Here is a 13,240-nt window from a genome sequence, read left to right as displayed (position 1 = left end):
GACCTAAGGTTTAGGGTTACATTGACTTTTTATATAGCTGAAATTTTAAATAAACCACACGTTGGCCTTTTCTGTCTCCTATTCCCATTGCAGCGCCATTTGTGAATTCTGACAGTAATTAGGAAGATACACCATATGTTCAAATGTTTGTGGACACCCTTTCTAATGAATGCATTCGGCTACTTTAAGTTGCACCTATTGCTGTAACACAGCCTGTCTAGTCCCTGTAGAGAAGTATTGCAATAGAACAGGACTCTCAGGAGCAGATAAACATGAACCTGTTGGCACAGTGCCTAAAGCCAGGCTTGTGCTAGTGGGGTATAAAACCCCCAAGCATTGAGCTGTAGAGCAGTAAAAAGGCATTCTGTGGAATGATGGTGCTCCATTGAAGACATTTAGGATGAGTTGAGCAGGTGGGTGAGGGTTGAGGTGGTGATCTGATCTCACTAATGCTTGTGTTGCTGAATGCAATCAAATCCTCACAGCAATGCTCCAGAAAGCCTCCGCTGGACAGTAGAGACAGCTATTCCAACAAAATCAGGATGAACTCTTTTTAATACCCTTGATTGCAGAAGAACCCATGAATGAGCAGGCGTCCCAATGAGTTTGGCCATATAGCGTATCTCTAAGACTCACTTTTTTTCTGTTACCATAGTAGTTACTTTTATCATACACAGTTTTACCATACTTTTAGCACACTCTAGGTCAGGGGGCAGAGGTCCAATCTTAACCAAAGGGTCTGGTGCAGCTGCAGGCTTTCATTCCAAACAAGCAAGAGCACACATGATTAAATAAGTGGAGACAGATGTGCTCCAGCTTGTATGGAATGAACCCGAGGGCTAACCAGGCTACAGTGCAGCCTCTGCATAGCAGGGTACGTTGTAACCAAGGTTGTCACACATCAAGGATTTCCAGATTCATCCTGGGGTTTGGTTGTCTGTCCATTAAAAAATTCATTCCTGAACTCAAAAAGTCCTGGAATCCAAGCATTTTCATATGTTAGCATTGATTGTGATGTTTGCCATATTTAATTTGATGCAAATATATTTATGTTTTTAGGTTGGAAAGCTTCCCTGGCTATCTGTTACAGCTAGCATATCTGATCTGTTACAACTAGCATCTCTGATCTGTTACAACTAGCATCTCTCATCAGTTACAACTAGCATCTCTCATATGTTACAACTAGCATCTCTGATCTGTTACAACTAGCATCTCTCATCTGTTACAACTAGCATCTCTCATATATTACTACTAGCATCTCTCATCTGTTACAACTAGCATCTCTGATCTGTTACAACTAGCATCTCTGATCTGTTACAACTAGCATCTCTCATCTGTTACAACTAGCATCTCTCATCTGTTACAACTAGCATCTCTCATATATTACTACTAGCATCTCTCATCTGTTACAACTAGCATCTCTGATCTGTTACAACTAGCATCTCTGATCTGTTACAACTAGCATCTCTGATCTGTTACAACTAGCATCTCTCATCTGTTACAACTAGCATCTCTCATATATTACTACTAGCATCTCTCATCTGTTACAACTAGCATCTCTGATCTGTTACAACTAGCATCTCTGATCTGTTACAACTAGCATCTCTGATCAGTTACAACTAGCATCTCTCATCAGTTACAACTAGCATCTCTCATCAGTTACTGCTAGCATCTCTCATCAGTTACTGCTAGCATCTCTGATCTGTTACAACTAGCATCTCTGATCTGTTACAGCTAGCATCTCTAATCTGTTACAGCTTGAATTTCATATCTGTAACAACTAGCATCTCTCATCAGTTACAACTAGCATCTCTGATCTGTAACAACTAGCATCTCTCATATGTTACAACTAGCATCTCTCATCAGTTACAACTAGCATCTCGAATATGTTACAACTAGCATCTCTCATATATTACTACTAGCATCTCTCATCTGTTACAACTAGCATCTCTGATCTGTTACAACTAGCATCTCTGATCAGTTACAACTAGCATCTCTCATCAGTTACAACTAGCATCTCTCATCAGTTACTGCTAGCATCTCTCATCAGTTACTGCTAGCATCTCTGATCTGTTACAACTAGCATCTCTGATCTGTTACAGCTAGCATCTCTAATCTGTTACAGCTTGAATTTCATATCTGTTACAACTAGCATCTCTGATCTGTTACAACTAGCATCTCTCATCAGTTACAACTAGCATCTCTCATATGTTACAACTAGCATCTCTGATCAGTTACAACTAGCATCTCTCATCAGTTACAACTAGCATCTCTCATATGTTACAACTAGCATCTCTCATCAGTTACAACTAGCATCTCGAATATGTTACAACTAGCATCTCTCATATATTACTACTAGCATCTCTCATTTGTTACAACTAGCATCTCTGATCTGTTACAACTAGCATCTCTGATCTGTTACAACTAGCATCTCTGATCAGTTACAACTAGCATCTCTCATCAGTTACAACTAGCATCTCTCATCAGTTACAACTAGCATCTCTCATCAGTTACTTCTAGCATCTCTGATCTGTTACAACTAGCATCTCTGATCTGTTACAACTAGCATCTCTCATATGTTACAACTAGCATCTCTTATCTGTAACAGCTAGCATCTCTGATCTGTTACAACTAGCATCTCTCATCAGTTACAACTAGCATCTCTCATCAGTTACTGCTAGCATCTCTGATCTGTTACAACTAGCATCTCTCATCTGTTACAACTAGCATCTCTCATCAGTTACAACTAGCATCTCTCATCAGTTACAACTAGCATCTCTGATCTGTTACAGCTAGCATCTCTGATCTGTTACAACTAGCATCTCTGATCTGTTACAACTAGCATCTCTCATCAGTTACAACTAGCATCTCTGATCTGTTACAGCTAGCATCTCTCATATGTTACAACTAGCATCTCTCATATATTACAACTAGCATCTCTGATCTGTTACAACTAGCATCTCTCATATATTACAACTAGCATCTCTCATCAGTTACAACTAGCATCTCTGATCTGTTACAACTAGCATCTCTCATATGTTACAACTAGCATCTCTCATATATTACAACTAGCATCTCTGATCTGTTACAACTAGCATCTCTCATATATTACAACTAGCATCTCTCATATATTACAACTAGCATCTCTGATCTGTTACAACTAGCATCTCTCATATATTACAACTAGCATCTCTCATCAGTTACAACTAGCATCTCTCATCTGTTACAGCTAGCATCTCTCATATGTTACAACTAGCATCTCTCATATATTACAACTAGCATCTCTGATCTGTTACAACTAGCATCTCTCATATATTACAACTAGCATCTCTCATCAGTTACAACTAGCATCTCTCATCTGTTACAACTAGCATCTCTGATCTGTTACAGCTAGCATCTCTCATCTGTTACAACTAGCATCGCTGATCAGTTAAAACTAGCATCTCTGATCAGTTACAACTAGCATCTCTCATCAGTTACAACTAGCATCTCTCATCAGTTACAACTAGCATCTCTGATCAGTTACAACTAGCATCTCTCATATGTTACAACTAGCATCTCTCATCAGTTACAACTAGCATCTCTCATATATTACAACTAGCATCTCTCATCAGTTACAACTAGCATCTCTCATCAGTTACAACTAGCATCTCTCATATATTACAACTAGCATCTCTCATCAGTTACAACTAGCATCTCTCATCAGTTACAACTAGCATCTCTGATCTGTTACAGCTAGCATCTCTGATCTGTTACAACTAGCATCTCTGATCAGTTAAAACTAGCATCTCTGATCAGTTACAACTAGCATCTCTCATCAGTTACAACTAGCATCTCTCATCAGTTACAACTAGCATCTCTGATCTGTTACAACTAGCATCTCTCATCAGTTACAACTAGCATCTCTCATCAGTTACAACTAGCATCTCTGATCAGTTACAACTAGCATCTCTCATCAGTTACAACTAGCATCTCTGATCTGTTACAGCTAGCATCTCTGATCTGTTACAGCTAGCATCTCTGATCTGTTACAACTAGCATCTCTCATCAGTTACAACTAGCATCTCTGATCTGTTACAGCTAGCATCTCTCATATGTTACAACTAGCATCTCTCATCTGTTACAACTAGCATCTCTGATCTGTTACAGCTAGCATCTCTGATCTGTTACAACTAGCATCTCTGATCAGTTAAAACTAGCATCTCTGATCTGTTACAACTAGCATCTCTCATATGTTACAACTAGCATCTCTGATCAGTTACAACTAGCATCTCTCATATGTTACAACTAGCATCTCTGATCTGTTACAACTAGCATCTCTCATATATTACAACTAGCATCTCTCATATATTACAACTAGCATCTCTCATCAGTTACAACTAGCATCTCTCATCTGTTACAACTAGCATCTCTGATCAGTTACAACTAGCATCTCTCATCAGTTACAACTAGCATCTCTCATCTGTTACAATTAGCATCTCTCATCAGTTACAACTAGCATCTCTCATCTGTTACAACTAGCATCTCTGATCTGTTACAACTAGCATCTCTCATATATTACAACTAGCATCTCTCATCTGTTACAACTAGCATCTCTGATCTGTTACAGCTAGCATCTCTGATCTGTTACAACTAGCATCTCTGATCAGTTAAAACTAGCATCTCTGATCTGTTACAACTAGCATCTCTCATATGTTACAACTAGCATCTCTGATCTGTTACAACTAGCATCTCTCATATATTACAACTAGCATCTCTCATATATTACAACTAGCATCTCTCATCAGTTACAACTAGCATCTCTCATCTGTTACAACTAGCATCTCTGATCAGTTACAACTAGCATCTCTCATCAGTTACAACTAGCATCTCTCATCTGTTACAATTAGCATCTCTCATCAGTTACAACTAGCATCTCTCATCTGTTACAACTAGCATCTCTGATCTGTTACAACTAGCATCTCTCATATATTACAACTAGCATCTCTCATCTGTTACAACTAGCATCTCTGATCTGTTACAACTAGCATCTCTCATCAGTTACAACTAGCATCTCTCATCTGTTACAACTAGCATCTCTCATCTGTTACAACTAGCATCTCTCATATATTACAACTAGCATCTCTCATCTGTTACAACTAGCATCTCTCATCAGTTACAACTAGCATCTCTCATCTGTTACAACTAGCATCTCTCATATATTACAACTAGCATCTCTCATCAGTTACAACTAGCATCTCGAATATATTACAACTAGCATCTCTCATCAGTTACAACTAGCATCTCGAATATATTACAACTAGCATCTCTCATCAGTTACAACTAGCATCTCTCATCTGTTACAACTAGCATCTCTCATCAGTTACAACTAGCATCTCTCATCTGTTACAACTAGCATCTCTGATCAGTTACAACTAGCATCTCTCATCAGTTACAACTAGCATCTCTCATCAGTTACAACTAGCATCTCTCATCTGTTACAACTAGCATCTCTCATCAGTTACAACTAGCATCTCTCATCTGTTACAACTAGCATCTCTCATCTGTTACAACTAGCATCTCTGATCTGTTACAGCTAGCATCTCTGATCTGTTACAACTAGCATCTCTGATCTGTTACAACTAGCATCTCTGATCTGTTACAACTAGCATCTCTCATATATTACAACTAGCATCTCTCATCTGTTACAACTAGCATCTCTCATCAGTTACAACTAGCATCTCTCATCTGTTACAACTAGCATCTCTGATCTGTTACAACTAGCATCTCTGATCTGTTACAGCTAGCATCTCTGATCTGTTACAACTAGCATCTCTGATCTGTTACAACTAGCATCTCTCATATATTACAACTAGCATCTCTCATCTGTTACAACTAGCATCTCTCATCAGTTACAACTAGCATCTCTCATCTGTTACAACTAGCATCTCTGATCTGTTACAGCTAGCATCTCTGATCTGTTACAACTAGCATCTCTCATCTGTTATAGTTAGCATCTCTCATCTGTTACAACTAGCATCTCTCATCAGTTACAACTAGCATCTCTCATCTGTTATAGTTAGCATCTCTCATCTGTTACAACTAGCATCTCTGATCTGTTACAACTAGCATCTCTCATCTGTTATAGTTAGCATCTCTCATCTGTTACAACTAGCATCTCTGATCTGTTACAACTAGCATCTCTCATCAGTTACAACTAGCATCTCTCATCTGTTACAACTAGCATCTCTCATCTGTTACAACTAGCATCTCTCATATATTACAACTAGCATCTCTCATCTGTTACAACTAGCATCTCTCATCAGTTACAACTAGCATCTCTCATCTGTTACAACTAGCATCTCTCATATATTACAACTAGCATCTCTCATCAGTTACAACTAGCATCTCGAATATATTACAACTAGCATCTCTCATCAGTTACAACTAGCATCTCGAATATATTACAACTAGCATCTCTCATCAGTTACAACTAGCATCTCTCATCTGTTACAACTAGCATCTCTCATCAGTTACAACTAGCATCTCTCATCTGTTACAACTAGCATCTCTGATCAGTTACAACTAGCATCTCTCATCAGTTACAACTAGCATCTCTCATCAGTTACAACTAGCATCTCTCATCTGTTACAACTAGCATCTCTCATCAGTTACAACTAGCATCTCTCATCTGTTACAACTAGCATCTCTCATCTGTTACAACTAGCATCTCTGATCTGTTACAGCTAGCATCTCTGATCTGTTACAACTAGCATCTCTGATCTGTTACAACTAGCATCTCTGATCTGTTACAACTAGCATCTCTCATATATTACAACTAGCATCTCTCATCTGTTACAACTAGCATCTCTCATCAGTTACAACTAGCATCTCTCATCTGTTACAACTAGCATCTCTGATCTGTTACAACTAGCATCTCTGATCTGTTACAGCTAGCATCTCTGATCTGTTACAACTAGCATCTCTCATCTGTTATAGTTAGCATCTCTCATCTGTTACAACTAGCATCTCTCATCTGTTACAACTAGCATCTCTCATCAGTTACAACTAGCATCTCTCATCTGTTACAACTAGCATCTCTGATCTGTTACAACTAGCATCTCTCATCTGTTATAGTTAGCATCTCTCATCTGTTACAACTAGCATCTTTCACTTCTGGCTGAATTGTTCAGATTCTGACGCTGGAAACAAACTTCCCATTTTCCATGCCTTTCTATCAGAGACGTATAGGTTATTAGTGTAAATATTATTAGTTATTAGTTTAAATGAACGAAACGTAATTGGGAATGTGCCCAATTCTCCCTCCAGTCCAGCAGTGGCAGTGTCTCTCTTCTCTGGGCGACATGACTTTTACCTCCGCCGGGTTTTGGAGTTCACTGAAGAAACTGCCAAATGTTGATGGGCAGCATGAGTTGTTCAGGCTGTCCGTATAAAACATGTTCCTGTAATCGAGCGCAGAAATAGCTGGTTTAGTCGGGGTTGTTATTTAGGAGAAACGACAGGGCTGAGCGACTGCCGAAGAGTAAAACATGACTGCTAACGAAGAGCAAGAGGTAAGAGAGCTAGCTAGCTTGCTAGCTAAGCAGTTAGCATTTGGTTGCTAACGAAGTTCTCCAAACTACAGCCGAATTATCAGCGCTCGCCCTGTCGACCAGTCGTCTGTCAGTGTGTGCTAGTAGCTTAGCTATCAGAACAGTGGTGAAAAGCTGTAGAGCAGACGAGCTGTCTGGCTTTACTGTGTTAGCTAGCTAATATCACCGCTGAAGGTTTTTTTGTTGCTTGAATTTTCCGTTCCACCTTAAATGAGGCAGCACTCGCACGCTGTCGTTTAGGCGCTAGGCGTTAACCGACTCACTATTTAAGGTGGACTGGGAAATTAAACTGATAAGCAGCCGAATCCCAGCCTGATGCTACAGCTGCTCCACTGCTGGACCACCACTACCACCACCACTGCTGCTGGAGGAGGCTATTCATCTGGTTAATTCTGCCTCTTTACTTTTCTTAGTTCACGATGGGCATCTTTTTCTGTTCTTGCAGATGGAGTTGGAGGCTCTGCGCTCAATCTATGAAGGAGACGAGTGTTTCAAAGAGCTCAGTCCGGTTTCCTTCCAGTTCAGGGTAACTGGTGGTCCTCTTTCTCTTTCTGTAGTTTCCAAATGCTACTTTTTGTGCTGTCTTAAAGTTGCAAACACAACAACAGCAACCATTCACTCCATGCCAAATAATTACTATATTATTTATATATATATATATATATATATATATATATATATATATGTGTGTGTGTGTGTGTATATATATGTATATATATATATATATATATATATATATATATATATATATATATATATACACATACACATACATACATATACATAATAGTATTATTTATGTATATGTCTGTTTGTTTCCTTAGTCTTGTATGGGGCGGTTCATTTCTGACTGAGTACTGATTAAAAGTACTAAAAATACAAAGTGTTATAGTTTACCGGCTGCTTTGACACACCATAGTAAACACAACCTTTTTAATATATATATATATATATATATATATAATTCAATCAATCTATTTGATTTGGATACACCTTTTAAGTTTAAAACTAGATAGATAGATAGATTTATAGATCTATTGTTATACACATGGAGAGGTGTCTTGCATTCATATGCTCCACCAATCAGTGTCATATATTGGACATATATTATAAGACGTTGTAACAAAAGCCTGCAGACCATTGTCCATGTGTGAACCTGCTGGAAAAGTGTACTCAAAGTCTGTTTAATGGGTGGAAACTGGGGTGGGCCAACATGGGAAAAATACTATATCACAATATTTAAAGACTTCTAATGATACAGGATATTTGTCACAATAAATGTTACCACAGACTAAAAACATCAGTAGCAACAGATTCTAAAAAACGACTACTATTCAGATACTCTCCCGTACTGAGTACAGTGATTGATATTCAACGTCTGCTGCTCTTCATCCAATTAAACCAGTCTAATTGCACTGTTTGTTATGAAACATGCAGTTTATTACACTAACACTAACCATATCCTCAATATGCTTAGAAAAGCAAATTGTGTATTACAATAACAGAATTTATCACATTAAGATGAAATATTGTCAGTTAACGTGAGAACTCCATGTGCCGGTTAAGCTGTGTTACAGATTGAGAAACAGTTCTTATTCTTTCACAGTTAATGTAAACATTATAATGGCATTTAGCTGTAATCCATACTACTCTGCTTTTGTTTTTTTGTTTTTTTAAGTTGATCAGTTGATTTACTACTTTTATTTTGGAATGTGTCCAAAAGATTATGAACATGGCACTGATATTCAATATTTTTTTTATTAATTTTTTTACAAACCATTTTTTCCTAACTAGATTGCTGGGTGTATTTTCACAGTTTTCATCCTATTGGGCTTATTATGCTGCTTTGGGATGGCTGAATATAGATTACATAAAATAACCGCATGTATGGCAATTAATGAAATCTGAAGATTTCCCAAGAAACTTAAATATTTTTACTTTTGTGTCTGTTTAAATATGATGGTTTGTTATTTTGTTTAGATTTCCATTCTGCTTAATATTGTTAGCTTATATTTCCTTATATAGCTGGAGGTTGTTCCATAGTGTCATTGCATAACCTTGTCTATATATTTCTCTGTAGGTTGGAGATCATGACGATTCCAAATCATTCCTGCTGGATGTCTCATGGCCAGAGACATATCCTGAAACTGCACCTCATATATCCCTAGATGCCTTTTTTAACAACAGAATGTAAGTGGTCTTCATATTTTCATTTTGTGTCCATGCCTAAAATGCAGTACTGGGCAATTTATGCTTTGAATATATGATATATGAAATCCATCAAGCTTATAACTGTGATTAGAAAGATGTTGTACCCCTGTTATGCAGGAACATCAGGCAAATTATGTCAAAGAGGTCACTGAAATGGAGGCTACAGTGATGATCATCTCAAACTCAGTAAATCGTGCTGCCAGTTTTCTGTTGTAAATTTGGACATGTCTTTGTCTTTAGCTCTTCAGAGATCAAGCAGCTAATAATCTCAAAGCTGCAAGAGCAGGTTGAGATAAACCTGGGAACTGCAATGATGTACACACTATTTGAGTGGGCCAAAGAGAACCAGGAGATGCTCATGGAGAATCACCAGCCAGTAGTGTCTGCTGTGGTCAGTATCTCAACTGAATATGAATACTTTACTGAATACTTTACTATAAAATTAAATTTGTTCATATTTTTCTTTCAAATAGACTTGATTCTGAGACTGTATAACATACTAGTATGTGAACAAATGGGCAAAAATCACACTGCACATTTTACAGTGTCTGGGGCATTACAAGACAAATTATTTTCATTTACGTTTGTACTCAGACATGTTTTAATGCTTGACATCGAGCTTCATGAGTGTTTAATTAGTGCCAGCATCTAATCGTGATTTGGTCATCTTTGGAGTCTGCTCTTGCTGTTTGTCAACATGAAGACCAGAGTTGTGCCAAATTGTAAGGCTAAGTCCTCACACGCCTTTAGAAACGCATTTCAGGAGGCAGGGGTGAATTTGTCAATACTACACTCACCAGAAAACTTCATTATCAGAAATACAGATTAGTTTGCTGTTTCGCTTCAGTGTCAGTGAACCTGTATTAGATTGATGGAAAAAGTAAAGTGTAGAGGCAAAAAAAAAACACCTGCCCACGATCTAAAGCTAAAACAGAAGGTTATGACCTGGGCATTTGGCTGAGATTTCCATTTGTGGCACTACAGCTTTTAAAAAAAAAAGAAATTAAAGATTTAAGATAAAAAAATATTTTTTTTTCCCAAATGGATGACCAGTTCATCCATAATATTAGAATGCTTCTTTCTCTCTCCTGAACTGTGCCTTAATTTAACTATGATATTGTTTTGTTTAGACCCTGACCTCTAACACTGAGACAAATAGTCCAATTTCTGCCATCAAGAAAAAGGAGAAGAAAGAACAACTAACAAAGGCACAGAAACGGAAAATGATAGGAAGAACTGGTAAGCCTAAACAATAATAATAATTTCGTACTGTTATCAAAAAAGACTTTTGAGCTAAATTACAGCACAGTTTTAATCTAAAACTATCCAATTGCGCAAACATCTAAACCTAACATCCATGTAAATTAATTGTTTATATACTTTATTTAATACCAACAGATAACAAGGGTGAACTGCCCAGAGGTTGGAATTGGGTTGACGTTATTAAGGTAATTGGCTAACTGAAGACCGCTACATTACATTGTTCATTTAAAAATGCAGAAACATATTGATACACAATGTCCTCTGTTTTGTTTTCACATATGTTGCTGATTTTTTCATTCTTCAAACAGCATGTAAGTATACTTTAAAGCCCCCATCAGTAGAACTAATGATACTGATGATTCCTTGTTGCAATGCAGTCCATTTGTCAAGTATGATGAGAGGTGTTTTCCACACCTCTTTTGACTAATACGCTTGATGACTAACCTCTATCACAGCTGAGCAAAACGGGAGGAAAGGAGGACGGCTAGAAAAACAACTGCAGAAGGCTGAATGGATTGAAGGAGAAGCGGATGAATGGATGGACCGATGGACGAGGAAAGTCTGACATGACTAGTTTTTAAAGAAAGTTGAAATGAATTCTCTAGCCATGATTTGAATTCACTTGAGGCTACTGTTTTGTTTGTGCCACTGAGACAAGGAGACACAGGACATGGACATAAAAACGTCCTTTGCCAACAAGAAACTTGTAGTAGTTTCACCAAAGTGGTAGTGACTTTTAATAAGCGATAATGCTGTTTAGACGGCCTAAAAATCATGGGGTGTCTGAGAGAAAGTCCATGTTGAGGGAAGACTCCGGTCCAGTGTCTTCAAGCTGAAAGGCTCTATGTACCCAGGTTATCGGCCAGCCAGGCTGCAGTTCACGCAACACTGACAGCTGCAAAATGATAACATTGACATTTTATGGTGCAGTGCAGTTTGATCAGGTGACCTTCAGTTTGTATTTGTACCTGTTTTTAGCCTGTTGCTTTCTCCTTTCAGTTATTTATTGTGGTAACTCTCTTGACACAATATAAAAAAAATCTTATGGAAGTTTCCATCTGTGTCTTTTTTCTTTTTCTTTTTTTTTAAATGGTGTTAAGGAAATTTGACACCTTGTGTTCTATTAAAAGGCAAATGATTTTGTCTGTTGCCTGTAAGGGTTTTTAAATATATACCTTTTAAGTTTATTTGAGTAAGAGGTTTAACGCAAGTGAATCATTTCACCAAGTTTGGCCCAGACGTCCTCCCATAGGTCCCTTACTTTAGAGCCTAGTGGCGGAGTGAAAAGGGTAGCTAAGAGGGTAGATACACTTTATTTATGCTGAAATAATAAATTAAATAATGAAATAAATCTCATAACTAACTCTCATTCTCTTAACCTTCCCTCATGTATCTCTCTCTCTCACACACAGCTGCTCCTCTATTAGCTCCTAGCTTAATCCAGCCCAATGACTGCTCATCGATTTATCTCTTAAAAAGTTGTGGAAGCCTTTTCTCTGTATCTGAGGCTAAAGTTCCCAAAACTACATCATAATTAATCACAGTTAATATTGTTGTGATTAATGCGATTAAATATTTAAATTGATTGACACCACTAATAAAAACACATACTCAAACATATGAACACCCTACCTCACCCCCACCTCCCCAACCCACCCAAAAGTACTGGATGGAGCATCAGCCATCATTCTTGAGAACACGGTGCCACTAGGTCCATGTTTATCAGCTGCTCCAGAGAATCCTATTCTATTGGCGGTACTTTTCAATGTGACCATCTGCATTGCATGCATTTATTAAAAGGGGTGTTACATACACAGTGTTTGTGTTTTATTCGGGAATATTATACAGTGATCTGATTCTGGTTAAATCTGATTCACTACAGCTGAGCTATATCCGGTGACATTTCCTCCTGTTTTAATGCCCAACGCCTTCACAGCAGTGTGTACTGCTTGTAGTGCTAAATTTGGTCTATTCAAAGATAACAGATTAGTATTTTTTTTAAATATATTTTTATTTGTGGATTCAGAACTTAATAAATCACACATAAAGCTCACATCACATTGAAGTAAAGCTCAACAGTCAGGCCTACGTGTTGGTTTTCTGATCATTTCGTACTACATTTCCCATCATACCCTCTTGCAACTTCCTTCCACTCCGCAGGAAGCGTTTTCCGG

At 37.8% G+C, this 13,240-nt stretch overlaps 1 protein-coding gene across 1 annotated transcript; it reads left to right on the top strand.

Moving 5' to 3' along the window:
- The first annotated feature begins 7,362 nt into the window (after positions 1-7,362).
- Positions 7,363-12,878, top strand: rwdd (RWD domain containing 4). Its single transcript, XM_072686775.1, has 7 exons — positions 7,363-7,553; positions 8,038-8,118; positions 9,673-9,782; positions 10,044-10,194; positions 10,934-11,042; positions 11,202-11,251; positions 11,375-12,878. Exons 1-7 carry the CDS (start codon positions 7,530-7,532, stop codon positions 11,390-11,392), a joined length of 543 nt encoding a protein of 180 aa, XP_072542876.1. The 5' UTR covers positions 7,363-7,529; the 3' UTR covers positions 11,393-12,878.
- The last annotated feature ends 362 nt before the right edge of the window (positions 12,879-13,240 follow it).

Source organism: Salminus brasiliensis, chromosome 9 (assembly GCF_030463535.1).
Source record: "Salminus brasiliensis chromosome 9, fSalBra1.hap2, whole genome shotgun sequence".
Taxonomy (NCBI): domain Eukaryota; kingdom Metazoa; phylum Chordata; class Actinopteri; order Characiformes; family Bryconidae; genus Salminus; species Salminus brasiliensis.
The sequence above is the reverse complement of the archived record's forward strand: the minus strand, read 5'-3'. Positions and strand labels throughout refer to the sequence as shown.

Coding starts and splice junctions, on each gene's coding strand:
- rwdd (XM_072686775.1), top strand. CDS start 7,530: ATGACTGCTAACGAAGAGCAAGAG. Junction 9,783..10,043: donor GCCTTTTTTAACAACAGAAT/GTAAGTGGTCTT, acceptor CTTTGTCTTTAG/CTCTTCAGAGATCAAGCAGC. Junction 11,043..11,201: donor GAAAATGATAGGAAGAACTG/GTAAGCCTAAAC, acceptor TAATACCAACAG/ATAACAAGGGTGAACTGCCC.